General features: G+C 54.4%; 2 protein-coding genes across 3 annotated transcripts; one reads left to right on the top strand and one right to left on the bottom strand.

The window, feature by feature from the left end:
- The first annotated feature begins 247 nt into the window (after positions 1-247).
- NANOS3 (nanos C2HC-type zinc finger 3) lies at positions 248-5,533 on the top strand. Of its 2 annotated transcripts, XM_007182070.2 has the most exons (3): positions 248-618; positions 2,919-3,230; positions 5,227-5,533. In XM_007182070.2, the coding sequence occupies exons 1-3, from the start codon at positions 603-605 to the stop codon at positions 5,292-5,294; spliced, it is 396 nt and encodes a 131-aa protein (XP_007182132.2). In that variant the 5' UTR covers positions 248-602; the 3' UTR covers positions 5,295-5,533. The 2 variants fall into 2 exon arrangements, with proteins under 2 accessions (XP_007182132.2, XP_007182131.2); XM_007182069.2 differs by lacking the exon at positions 248-618 and having other exon boundaries at positions 726-3,230.
- A 2,134-nt stretch (positions 5,534-7,667) lies between these two features.
- Positions 7,668-26,262, bottom strand: BRME1 (break repair meiotic recombinase recruitment factor 1). The gene is made up of 10 exons (XM_057541050.1): positions 26,221-26,262; positions 25,903-25,966; positions 25,330-25,381; positions 21,699-21,876; positions 18,616-18,697; positions 18,267-18,371; positions 14,500-15,786; positions 10,724-10,812; positions 8,588-8,680; positions 7,668-8,177 (listed from the first exon to the last, which is right to left on the bottom strand). The coding sequence occupies exons 3-10, from the start codon at positions 25,358-25,360 to the stop codon at positions 8,024-8,026; spliced, it is 2,019 nt and encodes a 672-aa protein (XP_057397033.1). The 5' UTR covers positions 25,361-25,381; positions 25,903-25,966; positions 26,221-26,262; the 3' UTR covers positions 7,668-8,023.
- Between the last annotated feature and the right edge of the window lie 50 nt (positions 26,263-26,312).

Consider the following 26,312-nt stretch of genomic DNA (forward strand, 5'->3'; position numbering starts at 1 on the left):
TAATCCACCTTAGGGTTACGCCAGGGGGTTCATCCTTTGGGGCTCGATATTGCCCTCAGTGAAATGGGAGGGGACAGGAAATTTGAAGTCCCCTCTCAGACTGTCCTCGGAGGGCCCCAGACCCAGGTGGGGGGCGGTCTCCCCTGAGACCGCGCGTAGGGGCACCCGAGGGGGCGGGCACCCAACTCTGCGCAGCCCCTAGAGGGAGGGACTGGGGGCCCTGTTTGAGGGTGAAGAAATGCGGAGGGGGCAGCATCTTGACACAATCAGAGCCGAAGCAGGGATCTGACCGCAACCCATTTCGAGGCCCAAGGGTGAGCGAACCCGCACCCCGCATTAACGGGGCAACCCTCGCGTGTCTGTGCGCTTGGGTGCTGACCGCCACAAGGGCCTGAGTTCAGATGCCCAAGACCCTGCAGTCAGGCGGGCAACCTGTGGTCCTCTGTGGTCCTTTTGCTTCGCCCCTGTCCGAAAGTCCCGCAAGTGGACCTGCGGGCGGGGCCTGCCTGCTAGTGGCCCCACCGCCGGCCAGAATTTGCAAAGTGGAGACTGACAACCCCTGGGGGTTCTTGTGATTCAGAAACAATTGTGCCCGGAACACGATGAAGCTCACCGAAGGTATTACATTGTATTAAAATGTCTTGTTTATTCCTCTGTTGCATCGATGTCCCCGGGGCAAGAACCACTTGGCAGCCAGACATCTTGGGGCCACTAGGAATCCCTTTTCTGCCTCTCACTAGCGGTGCCCTACGGGCCTCAGTCTCCCAAACTGACAAATGGAAGTAATATGCACCTCTCAGGGCCGTTTTGAGGATGCTTTGGGTAAATGCATGAAAAGTTGAGCCCAGCGGCCCAGTACTGCTACATTTACATAGCAAAGGCAACATAAATATCTACTGTTATTATTATTTATATTTATCTCCTGCTTTTTCCGGTTCCCGGAGCAGAGAGTTGGCACCTAATAACTATTTGCTGACTTAATGATTCTGTAAGTTCCTTATTCCCTCCCCTCTCCTCCCTCACCCCATCCAGTTCCCTCACCCCCACCCAGCCTCCACTCCCCAAGAAGTTGCCAAGGGTTTGGGGGAACATTCAACCTGTCGGTGAGTTTGGGCAGCTCAGGCAAACCATCGACCGTTGAGTGGACCCCGAGGCCTGGAACTGCCGTCCACCCATCACGACCCACACCTTCCAGATCTGGGGGGGCCAGGGGATCCTGAACACATCCCCTCCCTTAGGCCACAGCGAAGGTCACAATCAACATTCATTGTTGTCGGTGGGTTGTGAGGACGGAGGCCAGACCCACCGAGGGATGAATGTCACTGTGTCTGGGCCGGACACAGCCTAAGGGGAATGGGATGGGGAAAAAAACCCACCCTGGACTCCCCCCCCAAAATTGCTCAGCCAGTACCTGACCCTGACCCCAGCCTCTCAACCCCTTGGTGAGGGCTGGTGTCTGGGATCCTTACAGGCACAGGCTGGATTTGGAGAATAAATCCTGGAGGGCTGGGGGCATAAATCACAGGCTCAGGGCTGGGCAGCTGAAAAACCCTTGTGAAAGAGATTAGTGAGCCCCGCTTCCGGAAGGCTCAATAAAGTCTTCTTGAATGAATGGATGAATGAGGTGGGTAGGCAGCATAACACCTCTTCTCTGCATTCAAGTCCCGGGCCCAGCTTTCTCACCCTCCTTGCCTGGTACCCACAGACCCCTGCTTTACCTTCAGTTGCCCACCTAGCACCTTGACGCCAGTTGATCCTTCCACCTGCCCATCTGTGCCCCACGTGGGTGACTCCTGGGCACACCTTATCCTCCGGAGACTGAGCTGAGGTCTCATTTGAGGGGGAGATCAAGGCACTCGTGAATGCTAGGGGTCCCCCCATTAGCCCAACTTGTGCCTGTGCTCTCCTCCACCCCCCATAATGTTTTGCCTCACCCCCTTTCCACCCCAGGACCAGGACGAGCTGGTCCTAAGGCTCCCCAACACCTAAGGCTCTGGTGGTAACTGCTAACTGCGTGGGGAGGCAGGCTTTGGTGCTTATCTTTGTGAATAACCCCAGGGGCAGGTGGTTTCATACCCCAGTCTGTTCATCCATTAAATGCTTAGATCCACTGAAAAGGGGTGTGAAAGCTCCCTGAGGGTGGCCAGAGCTGGGAGCCTTGGTCTTTATCCCCCCACCCCATAAGCCAGGCCCATCCTCCTTCCAAAGACAGTTGGAGCATCAGCAGCTCCCCAACCCTTCCCAAAGAGCGCAGGGGTACCCGGCCCCTCCCCCAGCCCAGGAGCAGGAAGAAAGAAGTTACTAAGTTACTGGTTACATCAATGCTAGTCTGTCGGGTGGGGCTTCCAACCCTCCCACCCCCATCACCCTGTGGGGCAGGAGAGGCGGGCAGGCTCTAAGGAGGGGTCGCCCTCCCAATGCCCTCTGGGTGGGGTGTATGACTCCATATTACTGGTGCCCCCTGCAGCCTGTGTCTTGTCACCCCCCCCCTCGCCTCCAGCCCACCCAGAGACCATGCGTCCCCTTGGCAGGTGCATTCTTGGGGGAGCAGCAGCAAGCCCCCCTGTGACAATAAGGAACCTCCTACAGCCTGCTCCTCCCTCTTCACACCCCCTTGGAGGTATAAGGAGGGAACTGACAGCCCAGACTGCTCGGCTCCAGAGAGGGGAAGGGGGGGTTCAGAAGGCAGGTGTAGAAAGACAAGCTCTGGGGCGGCTGGGTTTCTTCTCTCTCTGCCCCTCCGCCTGGCACACGGTGTCCAGCCATGGGGACCTTCAATCCATGGACAGATTACCTGGGTTTGGCACGCCTGGTGGGGGCTCTGCGTGGGGAAGAGGAGCCTGAGACCAGGCTGGACCCCCAGACAGAACCAGTGCCAGGACTGGAGGGTCAGACACCCAGCCCGGAATCCTCACCAGCTCCTGAACGCCTGTGCACTTTCTGCAAGCACAACGGCGAGTCCCGGGCCATCTACCAATCCCACGTGCTCAAGGACGAAGAGGGCCGGGTGCTGTGCCCCATCCTTCGAGACTACGTGTGCCCCCAGTGTGGTGCCACTCGCGAGCATGCCCACACCCGCCGCTTCTGCCCGCTCACCGGCCAGGGCTACACCTCCGTCTATAGCTACACCACCCGCAACTCGGCCGGCAGGAAGCTGGCCCGCTCGGACAAGGCGAAGACGGCGGACTCCGGACACCGCCGAGGAGGAGGAGGAGGAGGAGCCTGTGCAGGTGGCTGGGGGGACTCGAGGAGGGGGGTCTGCCCTGGGCTGAGCCCCTAGGGGCCTTTGTGAAGTGGGTTAACCCCTGGGGTCACCCACTTCAGAGGGTTGGGGGGTGATAATCCATGTAGACAGCTTAGAACAGTATTCTAGAACTGTTGCCCTACGCGGGTAAGCTGGGGATGGGGTTCCCTGTGTGGCCTTGGGCAAGGCACTCTCCTTCTCTGGGCCTGTAAGGGAAACACCGTCCTTTTCCAGGCGCGGTGTGATCTAGCAGGGAGGCTGTGGGGACTACTGATGGGATCTGGGGACAGGTACAGCAGGGGCTCCAATCCGGCTTGGCACGTGGGAGCTGTGTGACCAGAGGGAAATGGCTCAGTTAGAGAAACTGAGCCTCACTTTTTCACTCATTCACCAGATAGTCTTTGAGGCTTGCCCTGTGCCAAGTGCTGGGCTGGGCTTGGCCCGCCGTGGTAGATGGGAGAGTGAGAGTTAAAACACAGGCATGGGGGAGTCTAGAGGAAGCACCTGATCCAGGTGAAGGGGTCCAGGAGGTCTTCCTGGAGAAAGTGACTTCTGGAAGCCTAATTCAGTTTGGTGGAGCGCTGAAGTGGAGCCCAGGCAATGGGGCTCGTTTAGGAACTTAGTGAAGTTCGGTGTGTCTGGGATAGAGTATGTGTGCATGTATGTCGGAGGGGAAGGTGTCAGAGATTTCAGGGACGGCAAAAGGACCTGTAGGTCCTTGCTGGTCACCTTAAAGGGTTTGGACTTGAGTACTAGGGAGCCAAGGAAGGGACAAGACCAGGTCTGCATGTGTTGGACTGTGAATGTGTAAGACCGTGGCTAACGGGCTGGACCGTGGGAACGGATTTGAAGGTGTTGGAAGAGCCTGGTCCTCCAGGCAGAGGTGTTCAAGGCGGCGAAGAGGGAGAGTCCCAGCGCCTGGGGAAACGTCAGTTTGGAGGGAAGTACCATGAGTTTGCTGTGTGTGAATCAGCCACTGGCTGAGGCTGAAGTTTAGAAGCGAGATATGGCTGAAGCCTCCCTGAGGTCTAAAGGGCTCTCCCCACACTGCACGGCCCACCACATAGGGCGCTCCCCCCCCCCATCTTGCTCATTAAATGTGGATTCCAGTTCTGCAGGTCTGGTTGAGGCTTGAGCATCTGCATTTCTAACCAGCTCCCCCTGACGCTGCCATGCTGCAAGGCCACAGACTGGCAGGCCTTGAGTAGCTCTGTCTTAAATGGCAGCAGTTATTATTACAGATGAGAAAGACCTCAGTTTCTGCAGGGTTTTAAAAGAGAAATCCGTTTTAGCAACTTTCATTGCCTTTGAGGAAGTCAGCAACAGAGAAGACAGGTCTGACCGGGCGGTACCCCCACCCATTTGGGTGCCCGGTGTGGGTACTGCCTCTCCTATCAGACTGTGAGCCCCTGGGGAAGTCACCGGGTGGGAGGACCCCTCCCTATCCCGGCAGCTGTGCAGTGAACATCTGTTAGAAGAGACTGCCTCCAGGAGAAGATAGTATTCCCTATGAGGTCTGATGAGGTCCAACTGGGAGTGGTGGGAAGCTGAAGGGATGCAAAGGTGGTGGTCTGAGAGTCTTCCTTTTTTCCCCTCAAGTCCGAGAGAACAGGAAAACTTGCCTTCCCGGGCGTGAGGGGTGGGGTGGGGGAAGCCCTCACCAGGATATTGGCACAGAAGGGCTGCCTGAGGCCGTCCTCCCAGGTAACCTGGGTGTAACAAACCCGGGGTTCCCGTAGCCCTGCGGCCGCGAGGAGGCAGCAAGGCAGGACTGAGTTGGAGTTTCTGCGCTTTGTGTCTGGCTCTGGGTCCCACCTGGGGCTGCCCTGGGCCGGGAATGTCACAGGGGTGCTATTCCAGAAATAGCCTGCAGGTGGCGCCAGAGCCATGACAGCCCTGCAGGTTGAGTCGGTACTTCCGGAGCATTGAATCATCCCTGTTATTAAATGTTTTTCTCCTCCCCTTCTGCTTTTAAAATCCAGGTTCCAAAGGTGCCGGGAATCCTTCTGGAACTACCCCCTCTTCCTGCTGTCCCTTCACTTCTGCCTAAGGAGGCTGGCGCGGGCAGGACGGGGTTGCTGCCTTCACCTGGGGTTGGGGACCCAGGCCCACTGGAGGCTGGATTTCAGGGAAGACTCACCCTCCGAGGATCCGCCCCTAGGCCCTGCCCCCATCCTGAGGGCCTGGCAAAGGAGCCCCGTCTGGGAGCACAGCCCAAAGAGTGCCCCGACCCCCTCACGGAAGGAGGTGGTTCTCAGGCACCCCGGCCCTCCTTCCCCAGCGCTGGGCACCCAGTCAGCTCTCAATAAATGTTTATGAACGGATCAGTGTCATAGCAGGCCTGGTCTTGGGACGAGGTAGCGTGAACTGTGCCAGTGGGGCTGGGGACCCTCCTCTCCTGGCTCATCCCTTACCCCCACGTTACTCTGACCTCCACATGCCCCAACTGCTGTTTGGATTGCCATTTACCCTGGGGCCCTGGGGTGAGCTGCTTTGTGCTGAGAAATGGGAGTGGGCACCACAGGGCAGCGATGGGGTTCTGAGGGGTCGCCCCAGCCTGGCACTTCTGAGCAGGGCACTTGCTGCTGGGTTGGTGCTACGAGGCTGTTTCTGTGACGCTTCGTGTTTGCGAACTCTTCCAGCCACCCCTTGCATATTGACATGTCAGATGGAATCCCCTACACTGGAGGTGGGGGCCTGACTTGAGGGGGCAATGGAGAGACAGAGGTTCCTCCCATCACTGTCCTCACCTAGGAGGCTCTTAGTGAACGTATAGGTCACCATCGATGCCCCAGCAACTGGGGGCCATGGAGTCACAGGCAGGCCCTTAAGAGCAAGGGAAGGACTTATGGGCTGGGGCAGGGGTGGGGTGGGGAGCTGCAAGGAATGGGCATATGTCCGGAGGGGGTTGGGCCAGGCGAGGCCATGGGTAGGGGGCACCACAGAGGTGATTTGGCTGTGCTTGGGCAGGAGTGGGTGGGGGGTGGAGATCCATCCCCACCCAGGAAGTATGATCTGGTCCTTCTGGGGAGCTGTGCTTGGGGGGATCCCCATCCCCTGTCTGTCTCCTGCACCCCCACATCTTGTTCCCCCAGCCTCCCAGGGGCAGCAGGTGACAAGTGCCTATCCACATCCCTCCCCCAGTCTGAAGGCTGGCCTGAGGGCCCGGTCTCCACCCCCAGCCGACAAGGTCTCCCAGGGTTGAGTGGGGGCAGGATTTGGACTTCCCAGGATTTGCCCTTGGCTTTTCCACTTGAACTGGGACCTGAGGCCACCCAGGAGGAGGGCTTGGGTGAGCCGGGGATGGGAGACGGCCCTTGAAGACAACCTGCTGCCCAAGCTTGAAAAGGAGGGAAGGAGAAGAAAGAAGACACAGAGGAGGCCTCTTTAGCAGCCCCAAGAGTTTCAGATTGAGTCAAGGGACACAATCCCCCAGCCACCCCCAGGTGTCTGCAAATGCTAATTGTATAAGCCAGAGCTGCTGGGGCGTGAGACACAGGGAACTGGGTGACTGGGCACGTGCTGGAGGGTTCAAGGAAGTAGCTGCACATCCAGCAGGCAGAAGGGTTGGGGGACCCTGACCCACCTTGCTCCCTCGCAAATGGGGTGTCCCAGGGTATAAAAAGGCGGTGGGAGGGGGCCCTGCCTTGGCTGTAGGAGTTAGGGTGCAGGAGCCACAGGCAGAGCAACAAGTTAAAGTATCGGGTGTGGTCCGTCTCGTGGTGACTTATTTAATAGAAGCACGTCTTCTGCAAAATGGGTTTGACAGCAGCACCCGGGACTGCTTATGACAATGTGACATCACTGGGGCTGTGGTATGGTTTGGTGGGATGGTGTGTGCAATGCCTGCCCTCAGCACCCTCCAGGCAGTAGCTGTGTCTGCGTCAGTAACATTCCCCCAGGGATGTGTCCTTCCGGGCCAAGGCCTCCAGGCAGCTTGTCCCACGGAGGACAGGCGAAGCCATCTCAGCACTGAATACAGACTCGCAAACTCCAGTTGGACAATCAGTCAAGATACTGTGTGTGCTTGAATTCGTGCACACAGCCACCTGCTCCTGAGTCCGACACACTCAGTACTCCATGGGGGACCCCTGGATCCAACAGTAGCCGAACTTCTCTTCCCAGGGAAGATGAAAAGTAGAAGTCAAAGGAAAAAGAGATGGTTAGGGAGGTTTGTGGGCAAGACATCAAGGAACTGAAAATGCCTCAAACCCCAAACAACAGGTCACGAGGTCTGAGGTCTGGCTAGGGAATCATTTATTAATGGGCTTCCCAAAAGAAATAAAATGGAAATCCGGAGAAAAACAAGGGTACAACCAACAAAGCGAGCCCTTTTCTCCTCCAGGAAAGAAACAAATTCTGAACCTTCCATAACCTTGGCTAAGGAGCTGAAATTTGCAAATCCAGATAAACATCTGGGCGGCTCTGCCCCCCCCCCAGCTTCCTGGGGCCCCAGCGCCCCTCTCTGCCTCCAGCTTCCAGGCCTCTGCCACAGGGAGGAGCACGTCCCCTCCCCCAGGCGACTCCCAAGGGAGGCTGCTGAGGACGGCAGGGCCTTTTGTGTTTCCCATGGGAAGGTGACTTCCAGGTCAGCTGAGGGGAGGTTTCTGGGGCCCACCAGGACTTGCTGGAGCATCTCGGATGGTAACAAAATAACAGGGGGCACACAGGGGCCAGCAGGCTTTCCGGAGTCTGCTGAGGGATTGTTTCCAGCTGTTTGGCAGGAACATCAGGCACTTCTGGGGGCCGGCGAGCCTGTACGAGCACACACACACACACCTACGAGTCCCTCCAGGACTGCTCCCCTCGAGGGAGATTCCCAGCCCCCTTTGGTGTGTAGGGTGCAGGGGCCTTCCCTGCCGGCTTTGCTTTCTGGTAGTAGTTGAGGCGCTTGAAGGCCTCCAGGTCCCGGTGGGCGCTCATGATCAGCCGGCTGTGGGGGAAAGGGTCTGAGCTGTGCTCCACCTCGCGGCAGAGTGGGACCATGCCTCACACTCGGGCACACACCAGCCTGCTCACACAGGCTCACACACTCGTGTACTCACAGGTCACACACACACAGGCATGCACACGTGCATAATCAGAATCAGCCTGCTGCAGGGCAGGTTGTGACCCTAGCCCCTCTTCAGAACCTAACAACTCTGCGAAGGACGGGTTTATGACACAACCGGCTGGGGCCCAGGAACGGTGGAGCTTCCCAGAGGCCCCTCGCTGGGGATCCCGGGCCCACCCTGACACCCCAGGATCGCTGCTGTACTGGGCCCTCCACCATCCTCCCGCGGCCCCATCCCCTCCACCCATCCCGGGGACTTGTGGATCCGTGGATCCGAGCCCAGCCCTTACTTCAGGTTGGAGAGCTCGATGACGAGGCCTCGCACGGTGTCTGTTGCATCCTCCATCCTGGCGGCTTCGCAGGTCTTGATCCCCACTCGGGTCCTGGCGGGAAGGGAGGGAGGGCAAGAGGCCTGACCTCACTGGACAGCTCCACCAGACTCTGCCCTGGGGGGCTTTGCTGGGCCTCGAGCTGTCTTCTCCAGAGATGAACGCCTTTGACAGTCATGAGGCCACCCTGGGCACAGCCCTGATGGCCGACCCAGCCGGCTCTACTGCTGAAATCGCACCCAGAATCCAGCCACTTCCCCCACCGCCGTGGCCCTTGTCCGACAGCTGCCACAGCCTCCCCAACCCCCAGCTCCTGCCCCTACAGCCTGTCCCCCCTGTGGCCTGGGGGGCAGGGGAAGGCGTGGCAATGGAAAGCCCGCCTAAAGTCCCTCCCCGAAGCCCTGCACCATTTGCGCACCTCCAGACCCCGGCCCCTCCCTCCTGTCTCACCTCCCCCCTGCTCCAGCCACACTGAATTCCTGGCCATTCCCTGAGCATTTCTTAGGGCTCTGGAATGTTCTTTCCTAAATGTCTCCTCCTTGGGGTGGAGAAGGTGGGAGGAGGGAGCCCTCTCCATCACCACAGGTTAAAATTTTAACCCCTGCCCTGCTGTCTTTCTCCCCAACACTCTGCCATCTGACCACCTAATTTGTCTGTCTCTCGCTCACCCCTGCTCCCACCCCCACTAGGTAGAAGCTTCATGTTTTGTCGCACGCAGCCTCCCAGTGCCCAGAGCAGTACCTGGAAGAGCCGGCACTGGCGGGCGTCAGTGTCTATGGAAGGGGTGGACGTGCCTCTGCACCACCGTATCTAACGGGTGCAGCCTGTGGTGGGCAGAGGGTTGCCCAGCTTGGCAGCATCTCCTGGGTTGTCACTACGGGAACTCTGGCCCTGCTCCACCTGCCTCGGCCACCCTGAGATGACTGGCCAGTCCGGGCCTCAGTCTCTTGCCTTTTCTCCCTCAGCCATGGGCCACAGAACCAGACCCTGGGACCCACCTGGGGGCTTCCAGCCATCCATGGAGGCTGCCGGAGATTCACCCAGGAATCTCCCTCCTCTTTGCCCAAACAATAGTGGGGCCACTTTGACTAAACTGCCTCTGGTCCCTGTGCAGGGTGTGCGTGTGTGCGTGGAGGGGGGCGCAGGGGGTGGGGCAACAAGTGGTACAACAGGTACTATTTACAGATGTGTGTAAGGGCAGAAGGTGGGAGCACGGCCTCCCTCTCCCCTGAGGGGGAGGAGAAAGAGGAAAGAGACAAACTCCCTAACCCTCCTCCACACTTGCCAGACAGAAACAGAAGCTTGGCCATAAATAATCGATAAGCCGCCACTCTGCAGAGAGGCCAGTTCAGGTTCAAGGTAACGGGAGAGGACTGTCGCTCAATGCTAGCCACCAGCAAGGCTGGGAGACAGCAAAGGTGATGGGCTGTGAGAGGCTCTGGGGTGGGGGGAGAGGACCCCCCCAACACACACTCACACACACGCACACACACACACACACACACTCCATAGGCTGGAGGAAGAGCACACCTGGTGCCTGCAGGAGGGAAAGAAGGTGGGCTGCCTTGGGGAATAAAATCAAGCAGGAAATAAGATGGGACAGGTGGGAGACTCTGGAGGGCCCGAGGGTGCCAGAGAGGGGATGGCCCCTGTGGGCCAATGGTTCTTAGCCCTGTCTGGGTCCACTCCCCCTCCATGGAGATTCAGGGAAAGCTCTGGACCTTCTCTCCAGAAAAACGCACAGTGTGCATTAAAACCACCACAGAGCTGGGGGCATCATCGCAGGGGTCCTTGGGAGAGATGCTGGCTTGGGTGCAGATTGCTGACGAGTTCTCCACTCGCAGGTAGCAGGGGACATGGGTGGTTTGAAAGTCGGGGCTTAGCAACCTTACTGGACCGAGGAAAGTGAGGCCCCTCGAGGCAGAGCCAGGGCGACCTCCGACACCCTCATCCACAAAATGGGAGCCCACAGGGCTGGGGGGAGGCAGAGCATGGGGGCTCTACTGCCAGGAAAGCAGCCACTCTCTCCCCTCCCAGGGACAAAAGGAGGACTCCTGTCAAGGAAAGGGTTCTGGGGCGGCCTCCCACCCTGCCTACCTTGGCTGGGCCTCAGCAAGGGAGCCTCCGTCGGCACGTGGGCTGGTGCCAGGCCAGCAAGGGTCCAGCCCGCTCCCTGCAGGAGACAACTGGAAAGAGAGAGCACGCACACATGTGAACGGCCCAGCTGGGTGAGCCCTGCACAGGGAAGGAAAAGTCAGGCAGGGGAGGTCTGGCTTCTCCTCTGCCACGCCAGGAACACCGAGGCTGGACTCCCGCAGAGGAAAAGTGGTGTGGGGGACAGACGCCACGATGGCCAGACCTACGGCCACCAGCCCGGGCTGCTCTCACCCTCCCTCTTTGGAAAGAGAGCAGAAGGGCAATACTGGGCCTGACCCTGGGGTCCTGTCCCGGGCCTGCGCCTTTTCGACAGGCTGATTTGTACGGGTGGACGGCTCCATCCACACGTTCTCTGTCCCTGACAACTGAGGAGTGGTGCTGTCTCCAGCTTGTCCTGCAGTATCTAGAAGGGTACACAGAAGACCCTGAGTGGTGGCGACTGCGGCGAGGTGGGCATCTGGCGTGGAGGGAAAGAGGTCGGCTAGATAGGCCACGAGTTTCATGTCAGGAAGAGATTTTGCAAATGTATTTTGAAGGGAAAATTCATAATTAATAGGGGAGAGAGCCAGATAACCCTGAGAAGCTTAAATTTCTAAATGTCAACGGTGGTTTAATTTTCATGGAAAATGTCAGGCTCAGTCGTGGAGGTGACGTACGTCCTTCTGAAAAGAGGCAAAGAGGCTGAAATGGAGCGGCCGGCCCAGGGCTGTTGGGCCTTTTCTGAGGAGACTAAAGTCCTGGGGTGGCGGATGGGGTGAAGGGCTTGAGCTCGACCTGCAAAGGGTCCCCGAATCCAAAGGAACAGACGTGAGGAACTGGCTGCAGCCCGGCAGCTCTCGCGTGGGGATGGCTCCGCCTCCAACACACTTAAGTGTCCGAAACCACTTTTGGTTGTCATGCCTGGGGGAGAGGGCGCTCCTGGCACCTGGGGGTGGAGGCGAGGGACACTGCTCAAGCCCCTGCTGTGCACAGAATGGCGATCCAGCCCCCAACGCCAGTAGTGCTGAGGTTGGGAAGCATACTCTAGACGATACAGTTTCTCCCGTGCTCCTGGCCGACTTTCACGGAGGCAACTCTGTGACTTAAAATACAATTTGAGGACTTCCCTGGTGGCGCAGTGGTTAAGAATCCGCCTGCCAATGCAGGGGACACGGGTTCGAGCCCTGGTCCGGGAAGATCCCACATGCCGCGGAGCAACTAAGCCCGTGCACCACAACTACTGAGCCTGTGCTCTAGAGCAAGCGTGCCACAACTACTGAGGCCACGTGCCACAACTACTGAAGCCTGCGTGCCTAGAGCCCGTGCTCCGCAACAAGAGAAGCCACTTCAATGAGAAGCCTGTGCACTGCAACGAAGAGTAGCCCACCCTCACCGCAACTAGAGAAAGCCCGCGCACAGCAATGAAGACCCAAAGCAGCCAAAAATAAATTTAAAAAAACAAAACAAAACAAAACAATTTGATGCCACAGATTCACCCAACTCACGGCACCATTCTTAGTCATGAGGAATAGTCTCTTTCCCAACAGGTACCACGGCTCCCACCAGGGTCGTGTAAATGTCATGACAAAGGCGGTGCTTGTATTGAACGTGTGGGGGCCACCCCTGTGGGCTGTGAGAGAGGCCTGGGAGTCAGTGTTTTAAATGACGCTGCTTGTGGGCAGACGAGGGCTCCACCGGCCCTGGGGTGAGCACCACGTCCCCAGGGAGCCGCGATGAGAAGAAAACACCAAGTGTTCCTGTGCGGGCAGCTGGGTTTGAAGCCAGTCTGTCACTGCTGCGAGACCCCAGGGCCCCTCCTCTGAAGCGGTGCTCACAGCTGTGCCACGGTGAGGTCGAGGGCTGCTCTCTCGGTCCACCTGCGCTCTGTTCCCATGTGTCCCTGCCCACAGGGCCTTCCCGCACCTTCCCATGGGAACCTGTGCCTGGGTTGCCCCGACTTGTTCAGGAACGCCCAGTGTCAAAACAAAACGTGCCTGGGTGTCCACAGCCTTGTCAGGGCAGCGCCTCCTCTCCCAGCAGGGCTGTCCACCCCAGCTGCTGCTGGGTCCCCCGCACTGGTGTTGCCAGCTCCTTGGTGACTTCAGAGTGCACTCACTGGTGGCAGGTCCGGGAGGGCTTGCTCCTTTGCCCTCTGGACGCCACCCAAGGTCCCAACTGCTTTCCCAGCCTTATCCCTCAGCCACAGCCCAAGAAGCCAGAGACTGGGGATGACTTAGCTCTTCTTTCCAAGAGAGGGGTTTGCATTTTTCCAGGGATGCAGCTTTAGTTATAAAGTTTCAGCTCTGCCCAGCACCTGAGCACCTACCTCTCCAGGGCGATCGTGTTTAAACACTGTGACCAAACCACAGTGTGACTCGATTTCTGTGATCCTGCTCATCTGGTGATCACAGCAATGCGCAATGGGTGGTACAAGGAATGGGGGCCGGGGCAGGGAGGGCCGGGTCTTAAAAGTCACTCGGTAAGCCTGTGTCACAAATGACCCCTGGCCATCCCTTGGGAAGGCAGCGCCTGAGACCCACGTTAGTTCAAGCCAGTCACATCCCCCTCTGCAGTGGGAACAGCTAGCTTTCTTCAGCTGGGCACCAGATGACGTCCTTTGCTTGTTTGGGGGCTGCGTCATATAAGACTCTTTAAGTGCCGAAATGACAGGGAACAAAATGCTCACTCCGGGAGAGGCAGGTGGGAACGGTGCTACTGAAAACCTCATGGGGGCAGGGACCATGCCTGATCTGTTCACTCCTGGCATAGAGCGGACTCTCACATCTTAAAAACATTTTCAAGCAACCAAAAAAATGAAGTTTTAAAACAGGGACAGCCAAAGAAACGGAGGCCATGTTTGTGAAGCGACATGGGCTCTGTGTTCGTTCCAGGACGGAACAGTTGAGGCACAGCTGCAGAACCAGGCCAAGCTGGGCACAGACCCAGGCTCCTCCCCTGCTGGCCGCCTCACCTGGGGCAGGTGCCCAACCTTCTTCTTCGGCCTCTCAGCCACACCCAGTGTGTGGAAAGAGAACCACCTACCTATCAGGGCGAGGCTGCAAAGCACTTAGCTCAGGCTCAAGTGCGCCAGCAGCCAGAGATGTGGTGCTTCCTGGGGGGGCGGGGCCAAAGCAGGGACTGCCACCTGCCCTGACAGGTGACCGCCAACGGCCAGCACAGGCTCAGCAGGCAGATCCCTGAAGGAAGCAAAGCCCCTAAAATTCCAGCAAATGAAATTCCATGTATATGTCTGAAAAAGAATTCTATCTGGGCCCCCCAGTGACCCTAAAGATGGGCAAAGGTTCTTTCCAGTGGGGGAACGAAGTCCCCGCCCGCAGGCCCAGCTTTGAGGTCATTGGCTTCTTTAGGTCACCCCGTTTGGTCTGTCACCCTCCATACATCCCTCGGGAACCTCCGGCCAGAGCAGGGCACTGAAGGGTGGAGGGGGCGAGTGCACCAGGGGTTCTCCCTGGGCTGACAAAATACATGTGTGTCACATCCCGGGGCTCTTCAGCTCCCACACAGATGGGCCCCTCATAGAAAGGCAGGTCTATCCTTTCCAGAATATCACAGACTCCACAGCCGCTGAAGCTGTGACTCAGACCCCCGGACTCATCTGCTGTACAAACAGATGGCCACGTGCCCACCTTTCCCACACTACCCGGTGGTTTGGGAGGGCTTGTGGCCATTTGGCACCTGTACTAGGACATCTGGCTGTAACTCAAGGAAGCTCTTACCTGTTCAGGTGGGGCTTCAAAACCAGGGGCTTCCAGGGCATCCTGTGTCTGGCTGTCCGGCAGGAAGTACAGTTCCATGGCTGGGGACCCCTCCCAGACAGCCTGCTCTGAAGAGTCAGCAGGGTGCTCAGGCTGGCCTGCCGGGCTTGTGCGGGCATCTGGGCTGCCCTGACGTGCCCCAGCGTCCTGGGGAGGGCCGTCCACTGCTTCTCTGTACACTGGTGGAGCACAGGCTCCAAGGGGCAAACTGAGCCCCTTGAGGTCTTGTTTGTGGCTATGGCTCCCTAACTCAGCTGCCTTTTCACCCACAGGTTGCGACAGCAAAGGCAGCAAGCACATACCTCCCAGCCCTTCTTGATCCGGGCCTGGTACCTGTGTCTGACCCACACCTGGACCCATTTCCAAGGCTAAAGGGCTGGAATCCCCAACACCTATTGTGGGCTCTTGGATCTCGTGAGCCAGAGCCAGGGAGGCTGCAAGGCCCCCCAGGACATCATCAGGGGGCTTGTCTTCCCGCCTTGCCTCCTCTCTGCCTCCTGCGGTCTCCCCAGTGAGAGGCATGCACCCGAGCAGGGCCCTGCTGCGGCCTCCATCAGAAGCCTTCCCGCTGCGAGAGGCAGTCACCCTGGCATTGACCGTCCCGTCTGGCCCAGCCACCCCCAGAGCCCTCTGTTGTGGCTCCGTGGGGTCTGTGCTCACACCTGCGATGACAACAGCCCCAAGGCGGGAGCATCTTGGACTGCTATAGCTCCACTCTGCTCCCCCGCCAGTCCAGCTGGGTGTCTGCAGAGCGTCAGGAGGGCCCTGGGCTGCAGATCTGGGCTCTGGGCCCAGGATGCTATCTTCTTCCTCCTGGCGCTCCTCAGGCAGCTCAGCTCCTGCTTCCCCTCGGGCACCTCCCTCCTGAGGGGCTCCTTGGTCTGGCTCCTCTTCAGGATCAGTGCCTGGGAGGTGCCCTTTCTGGCCATGATCACCTGGAACCCAACCCTCCTCCATGCTTCCACCATCTGGCACGTTGGTCCCATGCTTTGACAGGTGGTCCTGGCTGGCCCTCTCTGAGGCGGAGAGCACTGTTCCCCACTCCAGAGAGGCAATGCTGGAGGCCAAGGGCTGAGGATCCCCATCGCCAGGCACAGGCGTCACAGGGTTTTGGCCGCTGGGCTCGGGGCAGGCGCTGTCTGCCTGGGTCTGGTCTCCTGGGTCCCTGGTCTCCTGGAGGGCAAGCCCTGGGGACTCCTCTTGAGGCTGGCTTCTGGCCTGCTGGGCACTAGGTTCCGGCAGTGTTTCCTGTGGAGAGAAAAAGACTCAGCCTTGGGCCTTCAATAATCAACTGCTCCTAGGATTTTTCTAGTCATTACTGCCCCCGTTCAACGTCTCAGATGCTGCAGGGATGACGGTGCACCCAAATAGGGATCAGTCCCAATGCTGGGCAGAGCTTTGTGCCAGGGGCTAGAGGGGGAACCGGAAGCACAGGCACCCCTCTCTTTTTTTTTTGGCCACACCTCACGTCACGTGGATCTTCCCCAACCAGGGATTGAACCCCCACCCCCTGTAGTGGAAGTGCTAAGTCTTAACCACTGGACCACCAGGGAAGCCCCAGGAACCCCCCTTTCTACCAGCTCCCTCTCCCCACCAGCACCAGGCACGTGGAGGCTCTCGGGAAGATCAAGGATATAAAAATCAAGGAGGTCCTGTGGATCGCACCAGTGTCAATGTCAGTTGCCTGGTGTTGCCAATGGACTACAGTTACGTAACATGCTACCACCGGGGGAAGCTCGGGGAGGGCACACGGGGGCCTCCCTGTGCTGTTTTGTTTTTAATTTTGGTAAAATACACATAACCTAAAATTCACCATTTTAATCATTTTATCTTTTTTGAAGGAAATGATCTTTTTTAAAAAAAATATTTAATTAATTAATTAATTTGGCTGCATTGGGTCTTAGTTGCGGCATGCGGGATCTTTCAGTGTGGCGTATGGCTCTGTAGTTGCGGCATGCGGGCTTAGTTGCCCCACGGCATGTGGGATCTTAGTTCCCTGACCAGGGATTGAACCCGCGTCCCCTGCATTGGAAGGAGGATTCTTAACCACTGGACCACCGGGGAAGTTCCCACCATTTTAATCATTTTAAAGTGTACATAGTTCAGTGGCATGAAGTACATTCACAAGGTCGGGCAACCATCACCACCATCCATCTCCAGAACTCTTTCATCTTCCCAAACTGAAACTCTGTCCCCATGAAACACTAACTCCCCACTCCCCCAGCTCCTGGCAACCCCCATTCTACCTCCTGTGGAATCGGTAGAATTTGCCTACTCTAGGGACCTTGTGTAAGTGGGAGCATACAGTATTTGTTGCTTTGTGTCTGGCTTACTACACTTAGCGTAATGTCCTTCAGGTTCATCCATGTCGTAGCATGTGTCAGAATCCCTTCCTTGGGACTTCCCTGGTGGTCCAGTTATTAAGACTCCATGCTCCCAACGCAGGGGGCACAGGTTTGATCCCTGGTTGGGGAACTAAGATCCCACATGCTGCATGGTGCAGCCAAAAAAAAAAAAAGAATCTCTTTTTAAAGCTGAATAACATTCCATTGTGTGAATATACAATATTTTATTTGTTCATTCATCTGCTGATGGATACTTTGGGTGCTCCCACGTTTTGGCTACTGTGAATAATGCTGCAGTGAACATGCATGCACAAATATCCGTTCTGTCATATGGATATACCACATTTTGTTTATCTATTCATCCATCGATGATGGACACTTGTAGCCATACTGTTTCTTTTTTTTTTCTGTATTTTTGAGTTTTATTTATTTTTTTATACAGCAGGTTCTTATTAGTTATCCATTTTATACATACTAGTGTATACATGTCAATCCCAATCTCCCAATTCATCACACCACCCCCCCCCCCCCCGCCGCTTTCCCCCCTTGGTGTCCATACAAACGTCTCTACGTCTGTGTCTCAGTTTCTGCCCTGCAAACCAGTTCATCTGTACCATTTTTCTACGTTCCACATATATGCGTTAATATACGGTATTTGTTTTTCTCTTTCTGACTTACTTCACTCTGTATGATGGTCTCTAGATTCATCCACATCTCTACAAATGACCCAGTTTCGTTCCTTTTTATGGCTGAGCATACTGTTTCTGCAACCTCCTCTGAGTCCACATAATGCCCTGGAGATCCATCTAGGTGGTTATGTGTATCACACCTGTTTGTTCCTTCTTTACTGCTGGGTTGTGTTCCATGGTGTGGATGGACCATGATTTGTTCAACCATTCACCAGCTGAAGGACATCTGGGGTGTTCCCGGTTGGGGGCGATTACAAACAAAGCTGCTGGGAATGCCCACCGCTCACTTTTTTAGGGGTGTGTGTTCCAGAGACATCGTGACCCCTGGAGCTCGTGGTGGCAAGGACAGGAGAGCATGCTGTAAGACCCACCCACCCCGACTCACAGCAAAGCTTCCGAGAAGCATAGGGGTTCAGGGATAGAATGTGGGCTGCCTTTCTGAGTTTCACCACTTTCACGCAACTTGGGGAAGAGAGCTCTGGCCTCGACAGCTTCAGTGCAGGCACGGCTGTCCTGAGTGCCTCTCACAGGCCTGCGAGTTGCTGGCATGGCACCTGCCGTCCACAGACATCTGTAGCGCTAAAAATGGGGTGTGCGTGTGGAGAGGTGCAGGGCTAGCCATTGCCAAAGGAAATCAAGGCTGAACTTGGCTGCCAAGGTTGGGCCAAGAGGAAGGTCGGTGGTAGGACCTTACCAAGCTGAAGGCCCCAGTCCTGGGGTCCTCTTCCCTCCTCTCTGCTCGTCCTGTCACTGTCTTCCTGGGTTTCGCAAACTGGGGGACAAACCTCCCGACTGAGTTCTGTGAACCAGATACAACAAGAAAAAAACAGCAGTAAAGATGAGGGAGGAATGAGGTCTCGGAAATCAAGCAAGCAGACACCAGGACAAGTTTCTCTCTTGCAGTCTCAAACTCTCAAGGCCCTTGTCTTCCATCCCCAGCACACCCTCCCACCAGCAGTTAGAGACGAGGAACAGAGACAAGATCTCCAGCTGAAGGGAGGCAGCATCTTTTGTACATACGTCAGGCTGCAAGACAGGCTCACCTGGGAAGGAGGAAGGCGAATTGGCTCTTTTTCTGGCTCCCCGAGGAGCCTAGAGGGAGCTCCTGCTTCCTCATAAGGAGAGCTGGGAGGAGAAAGACAAAACAGAGGAGGTTCTCAAGTCCTCCTACGCTGTTAACTTGCATAGCAAGACAAATGGAGGCAGCAGCGGCAGCGGGGAATGAAATGCAAATGCAGAGTAGCGCCCAGGGTCTCCTAAGAGGGAGGCCCTGGAGCACCTGCTGAGAGAGGGTGGGATGGAGAAGGGGACATGTGACTGCCAAGAAAGGTGTGGAGTCCCACATCTAGAATCCAAGCTGCCTGCTCTGGCAGCACTTAAACTCTTATAATCCCAGGAACTGGCTCCTGAAGTAAGAACAGGAATTCTCATTTGGACTGACTGACACTCCAGCCCCCAACTCTGCAAACTGTAAAGAAGTTGTAGATACAAAAAACAGTGTCTAAAAAAACGCATGTATTCGTATCTGCCAAAATACGGATGCAACCGAGGTGGCCTTCAGTGGGTGAGTGGATAAATAAACTGTGGTAATCCAGACAATGGGACGGTATTCAGCGCTAAAAAGAAACGAGCTCTCCTCTAATCAATACTCTGTAATGGCCTATGTGAGAAAAGAATCTAAAAGAGTGGATATATGTATATTTATAACTGATTCACTTTGCTGTACACCTGAAACTAACACAACATTGTAAATCAACTATACTCCAATAAAAATTTAAAAAAATAAAATCATGCCATCTGCTTTATAAAAAAAAAAAAGATCACGCTCTCAAGCCATGAAGACACGTGGAGATACCTTAGATGCATATTACCAAGTGAAAGAAGCCAATCTGAAAAGGCTATGTACTGTATGACTCCAACTATACGATATTCTGGAAAGAGCAAACTATGGAGACAGTGAAAAGATCAGTGGTTACCTGGGGTTGTGGGGAGAGGTGAATAGGCTAAGATTTTTACGGCCATAAGAAGACTCTGTATGATATTGTAATGATGGATATATGTTATTATACTGCTGTGCAAACCCACAGAATGTACAACACACAGAATGAACTCTAAAGTAAACCGTGGGTTGTGTCAATGTAGGTTCATCCTTGGTTAAAAAATGTACCGTTCTGGTGAGTCATGGTGATAATGGGGGAGGCTGTGCATGTGTGGGGACAGGAGGTGTATCGGAAACCACTGTACCTTCCTCTCAATTTTACTGTAAACCTAAAACTGCTCTGAAGAAATAAAGTCTTTTTAAAAAAACTGGTGAGACTTACGGTTATGTCTAAATAAACGTGGATATGTATGTTGTAAAAAAAGATCAAAATCTGGAACTGAAACTTCATGGTTTCAACTTTGGAAGTGGAGCAGGAAAACGCATGAAGCTACACTAATGGGCTTGAATCGTGCCAAGGGAGGTTATGGAGACAGAGGAACTCTAGATACTGATAGCAACCGCCTGTTTCAAAATTTTTAATTGGGATGGGCTGTTTGGGTGGCTTCTGGGGTACTGGCAAGGTTTCATTTCTCAACATAAATGTGTTAAACTGACTGCTTTATGTTGCTTTCGTCTGTTATATTTCTGCACGTGTGGTATTTCTTAATAAAACATTTAAAAAACACAAACAAAAGAGTGGGAACCCACTTCTGTGGGTTCTGATTATTCTTACAGTCTCACACAGCAGGGTGGGCAGCAGCCGTGACCCCATCAGCCCTGATATGGCCTCTCGAGGGGTGAGGGGCACAGTGTGACATCACTGTGTCTGTCTGGGGGAACAGCTTAGGTGTGACACGTGGCCCCTCTCTTCCTGTCACACACACAGCCTTTAGCCCTAAGATTGCAAAGACCTGAGATCAGACAGACACACACCCCAGAAAATGGTTCTGTCAGCCAGACTGCATGCCTCAATTTTTCACTCAGAAAACGTGCTAGTCCAATTCATGATGCTTTCTCTGAAGACTTCAGGTAGCAGGAACCTTCTTCCTTGTAACTCCTGCTAACCCTTTCTTTCTTGTTTTTTTATAAATTTATTTATTTATATTTATTTTTGGCTGCATTGGCTCTTTGTTGCTGCGTGCAGGCTTTCTCTAGCTGCAGTGAGCAGGGACTACTCTTCTTTGAGGTGTGCGGGCTTCTCACTGTGGTGGCTTCTCTCGTTGTGGAGTATGGGATCTATAGGCGCACGGGCTTCAGTAGTTGTGGCTCATCGGCTCTAGAGCCTGCGCAGGTTCAGTAGTTGTGGCGCATGGGTTTAGTTGCTCCACAACATGTGGGATCTTCCCGGACCAGGGATCGAATCCATGTCCCCTGCATTGGCAGGTGGATTCTTAACCACTGTGCCACCAGGGAAGTCCCTGCTAACCCTTTCTACTCTGCTATAGTTACATGTGGTTTAACCCTGTGGAGACTGAATGGTTCTCCAGATCTTTCTTCCTTTCCCCCACTGTGCTTAATTACGTATTTCCTGAAAAAATAAGGGAACTGGGAAACCACTGTGGTAAAGAGCACAGGAACCAGACGCAGCCAGAACCCCAGCCTGCCTTGTACCAGCTCAGTGGCCTTGGGAAAGTCATTTGATCTCTCGAAGCCTCAGAGTCCTCATATGCCAAATGGGGATATAAACCCATGTTACAGTGCCATGAGGATGAAACGAGCTGATGCGTGTAAAGTATTTATTATTAGAATGCTGCCTGGAACATAAAGATCGTTATTCTCTCTTATGGATTATTATTTCACAGACCCACAACTCCTTCAGTCCCCTCTTGATTAAGAAGGAATGTGGGATAAATATGGATTTGACCAGCAGGCAGGACAAGTTGCATTCTGTAACTAAGTGACCTTGAAAAATTCAAGGTCTTCCTTGCCCGTGGTTAAAATATCGACCTTTCTCGCTGAAGAGGAGAGCCCCCAGAGCAAAACTTCGAGAAGCTCGATCCAAGGGCCCCGAGCCCCTGTGGGGGATGCATGGCACTGGATGGGTCGTGTTGACTGGCCTCCTCCCCTTTGCATCCTGTCCACTAGGCCACTGTGCTGTGCCCACTGTCAGCGGAGAGGCTTGCTGGAATGTTCTGAGCCACATACCTGGAAGCTGCCTGTCCTGGTTCCTCCCTGTTCTGCTCTGCAGAGGGAGCAGGTCCTGATCTGCTTTCTGTCTCTTCAGGGTGATGCCAATGGCCCAACTTGGAACTCTGGGGGTCCCCGTCAGAGTCTCCTAACCTTGGGTTCTTTGGAAGTTTTGGAGGATGGATTCCTTTCCCTCCTGGTTTAGAGACAAAAGAAGATGAAGGGGAGGGGGATGGCGGGAGCATGCACTGCCATGGCCGACCACCAAACACATCTGGGCCACTGATGCAACGTGAGCAGGCTTGTGCAAAGGGCAGGAAATCCCTGCTCTGACGCTTGCCTGGAGAGTGAGAGATGAGATGGAATTTCATCCAGGTGGGACCCAGGAGCTTACATGGCCATGGGATCCAAAGGCTTTTAATCTATGGACTGGTCATGACTGACGTTCAATCCTGAGGTGACCGGGCCTGGCTCGGAACCACACGAGACAACCTGGCCCAGCTGGCTGTCTCTCTGCAGAAGTGCCGAGAGGTGTGTGCTGCCTCCTTCGGGTCTCAGCTCAAATGTCCCTGCAGAGGCACCCTTGCCTTTTCTACAGAGCAACTCCTCTCGGGCCCATGCTCTGTTCTACTCACTTCACATCTTTTCTGCAAGTATCCGATGCACTGGGTCATTTTCTGTCTCCTCCACTACAACCTGTTCCATGCGAGGAGGGGCCTCATTTATCTCACTCTCTGCTGGGTCTCAAGTAGCTAGAAGAGCATCTAATAAACTGTTGGTGCTCAATAAATACTTGGTAGATGACTGAATAAACGCCCAAGAAAACCCAGATCACCTCCCAGGAAATGCAGACAACACTAAATTATGTACCACTCTGGTTTTCCATGATGCTTGCAGAATATCCATCCTGGGAAAACTGGGACCCAGAGTCATCGAGTGCTAAGGAGGTGACTTCTCTGCTGCCTCTTGGTCCCTGTTGTATCCCTACGATACCTTTCCCATCACTGAAAGCAATTTAGAGCCTAAAGGTGCTTATTAACATCTATTTGTTGAATGAAGGAAATTCCCTTATACAGAAACTGCCAATAGTGGCTGGCTTGTAAAACCTCTCCAAAACCTGGTCCCAACTGAACCATTTATTCAATGAACAAATAATAAGGGTTAACTCTAGTGAGTTCCACGCCAGACACTGTCCTGAGAACTCAGGTGCGTTATGACAAAACTTCAGGCAGGGCCCTGATGTTAGGCCCATCTTATGGACGAGAAAGCTGAGGTACAGGGAGGCTGAGGAATCTGGAACAGAATCCAGGCAGTCCGGTTCCAGAGCCTCCACACCTAAGTATACCTGAGCACTTACTGAGCACCTATTATGTACTGCACCTCTGACTAGGCAGCGAGAACAAAAACACAAACCAGACCCAGGTCTGATTTTCTTGGAGGTCAGTCACGTAGACCCTTTCCAAACTCATTTCCTTACATACCTTGAAGTAAAACCATTGAATGAGCCCCCTCTCTCCAACACTGAATGCTAGGGTCCTCCTCAGCAACCATTCAGCTTTTGGGGCTTCACTAGACCACAGTGGCTTTCCTCTAATTTCTCCCAAGTCTGTCAGTTATGGTTCGTGTGTGCCCATTTAGAACTTCACCCCACTGTTATCTGATTAGCTCTCCTGCTGAGAAACATTTTTCTTTTTCCCCTGACTAGACCTTGAAGCTGTCAAGGGCAGGAACTGAGTCTCATCTTGATCTCATCTTCACCCTGCCTCCCACCCTCCACCTCAGGTGCCCACGCCAGCACTGCACCCAGAGCAAAGCTGCGATGAATGTTTCTTACACAAACACATTCCCACCTTGTGGTCTGCCACAAAATGTAAAAATATAGCAGCTTCATTTACTCAGTTTCTTAAGATGTCCAAACACTAGCTTGCTTTGCTCATCCAATGGACATTTATTTGTACCAAATAAAAAGCAAAAATATCAGCAGAAGTGAAGAGGCTCCCATTTCCTTCCTGTGATCTGTTCCCACAGGATTAATTTAAGAAAAACTAAGGCAGAACCTTGTGTTCAACACCAGAGGCCAAAGACATCAGAAGGGAAAGGGCTCCTTTCACCACCTGCCAGAATCTTCTTCCTTTCTGTCCACCCCATCCAGGACACACAGAAAGAGCTGTCCTGGGCCAGCCCAGGGTCCACTGAGCAGGGGAGTCCACTGCCAAGAGAGGCCCCATATGACCTGCTGTGGGTGGGCCTGGCTGGCCCCAGCTTCCTCCTCGAAGGTCAGAGAAATGCCTGTGCCTCCAAACAGCTTGTTACTCATCTCTGCACAAAACATCTTCAATCTGTTGATAGTATCTTTCCTGTCCCACATCTTGGGAAAAAATGAGTGCTACTCTCGAAGTTGATTAACCACTAAGTGATGGGGTCCTTTCTAAACTTTTAAGAAATTTAAATTACCTTAGCCAATGACAGGGAAATGGAGCTATACTATGTAACACTGGGTGTTTTTCTTTTCGAATGAGGAAATTCTATACGTATATTGAGAAGTAAAGACAGTCTCGAAATACCATGATGTTGAAAAACAGGTTGCAGATCAGTATGTGTGATGATTCTATTTTCCAATAAAAACACTGTATTTATGTCTAGAAAGAAAAAGTTTGGAAGAAGTAGTGTACTGAGGTTCATTTCCTGTTTTTTACACTACACTATACGGTTGATCATCATCCTATGGTTGAGGGGGATGTTAACATTAGGGGAAGCTGGGGGGAGGGTAGACAGAACTCTGAACTATTTTTACAACTATTCTGTAAGCTTAAAATTGTTTCAGAATGAAAAATTTCTTCTTAATCGAAAGGGCAATGATAGCAGCATGTATTTGTGTCCTACCATGGATCTATTCTCCGTGCTCTACAAACACTAATCCACATGTGAGCTCTAGGGCACAGTTCTCTACTTTGGCACTATTGACATTTGGATACTATTGACATTTGGGGCCAGGTCATTCTGTGTTGCGGGGACTGTTCACCACATTCTATGATTTTGAGTAGCATCTCTGGCCTAATCCACTAAATGCCAGTACTAACCCCCCCCACCCCCCGCCACCGCCCACACACCGGTTGTGAAAACTAAAAATGTGTCTAGACATTGGCAAATGTCCTCTGGAGGTCAAATTGCTCCCCCCAACGGGTTGAGAATCATTGTTTGAAAGTAAAGCGTAGGTGCTCTTATACCCTACAAATAGGAGGAAAGTGAGACACACAGTAAGTCACCTGCCATCACACAGTGAGATGAACCCAGGTTTTTGGCTCGAGAGTCAAGCAGTTCGCCACACACCAGCACCTCAAGCTCTATTCATGGGTCATCTCTGAGAGTGGGCCTGCATAGAGGCTGTACCCCTGCCCTGAAGCCTGGGGGCCTCCCCTAGGCTGTGGGATCCCACTAGAGGCTGGGGGAGGCTCCACAAAGCTTTCACTTTTTACGGTAAGCACTTCTCCATGATTTACACTTGTATTAAGTCATTGCATGTATTAAGTCATTGTTGTTATTTTAAGGAGCTTGGTGTGGTCATGTCAGCACATTTCTGCAATAAGCCCACATTCCTCCTATAAGCAGAAGCAGCAATAAAGAGGTGTCAACTTGAATGTCCAAATACCTGAGGTCCGAAGCTTCTTCCTCTTACTCATTTTATCCCTCCCTAGAGAAATCTGAAAACAAGGAGCAAATCTCATCATTACAAGCAGTTCCTGTCTCTGGGTACAGACCCAGTGGCCTTGGCTGAGGACACCCCACCCCCACCTGGGCCCATCTGGCTGCCCCAGGGGTCACTTGGGCCCCAAGAGGACACAGGGTGGGAGTCATGGCTACCTTGGGCTATGGCCGAGTAAGAATTTAAACTCCTCCATACTGCAGAGAGGGAACTGCCTATCTTCTGTCCAGGGTTTGAGAGCACCTGGGCCGCCCCCCTCTAGTCTCTAAGATGGGGAAGCCTGTGTGAAGCCCCCTCCCTCCAGGCTGGGCTACCTAGGACCCTTCTAGGGACAACGCAGAATTTTCGAGGTGATACCTGGGGCCCTTCAGGGTCATCGGAGGGCTTTAGAGGGGCCACCGGGGAACCCTTCAAGGGGTGGGGCGCCCTTCGGGGTATGCCTGGGGTCTTGGGGAGGCAGGAGTCGCCGCCACAGGTCAATTCCTTCCAGCCTAGGGGGCCAGACAGGCCAAAACCGACCTGGGCCAGAGAAGTTGTCGAGGTCCCTCTGTCCTTATCGGGAACTGGGAAGATCTACCTGGATCTGTTGGGGGATAATTCGGTTAAATTATCTGCGTAAGATTTTTCTGAGATAAGAAAAGGCAAAGTTGGCCCTCACGGAGGCCGGGCAGCTGGGGGTCCGAGGCCTGACCACTGTGGACCCGGCTTCTGGTGACCAGGCCCACCCTAACCCTACCCCGGTCACGGAAAAGTGAGGACTGCCCAGACCGGGACCGCCAAGAGAGGCCGGAGCTCGCAGATGGCCAACTCGGCGGCGGCCACCACCACCCCTCACACCTGCAAACACTCCGCCTCTTTCCCGCACACTTCAAGGCCCCGTCGCGCGCACGCGCGATGCCAACACCGGCCCTCGCACTTGCGCACGCTCC

This window comes from Balaenoptera acutorostrata, chromosome 2 (assembly GCF_949987535.1).
Source record: "Balaenoptera acutorostrata chromosome 2, mBalAcu1.1, whole genome shotgun sequence".
Lineage (NCBI taxonomy): Eukaryota > Metazoa > Chordata > Mammalia > Artiodactyla > Balaenopteridae > Balaenoptera > Balaenoptera acutorostrata.

Excerpts from the sequence above, each read along its gene's own strand:
- BRME1 (XM_057541050.1), bottom strand. The coding sequence starts at position 25,360 with ATGAGTAAGAGGAAGAAGCTTCGGACCTCAG. Across the intron at positions 21,877-25,329 it reads GAAGAAGCTTCGGACCTCAG|GAGGGAAAGGAATCCATCCT; the intron begins GTATTTGGACAT and ends TCTCTAAACCAG. Across the intron at positions 8,681-10,723 it reads CTTGCTGAGGCCCAGCCAAG|GACCCGAGTGGGGATCAAGA; the intron begins GTAGGCAGGGTG and ends CCTTCCCGCCAG.
- NANOS3 (XM_007182069.2), top strand. The coding sequence starts at position 2,765 with ATGGGGACCTTCAATCCATGGACAGATTACCTGGGTTTGGCACGCCTG. Across the intron at positions 3,231-5,226 it reads AGGAGGAGGAGCCTGTGCAG|GTTCCAAAGGTGCCGGGAAT; the intron begins GTGGCTGGGGGG and ends TTTAAAATCCAG.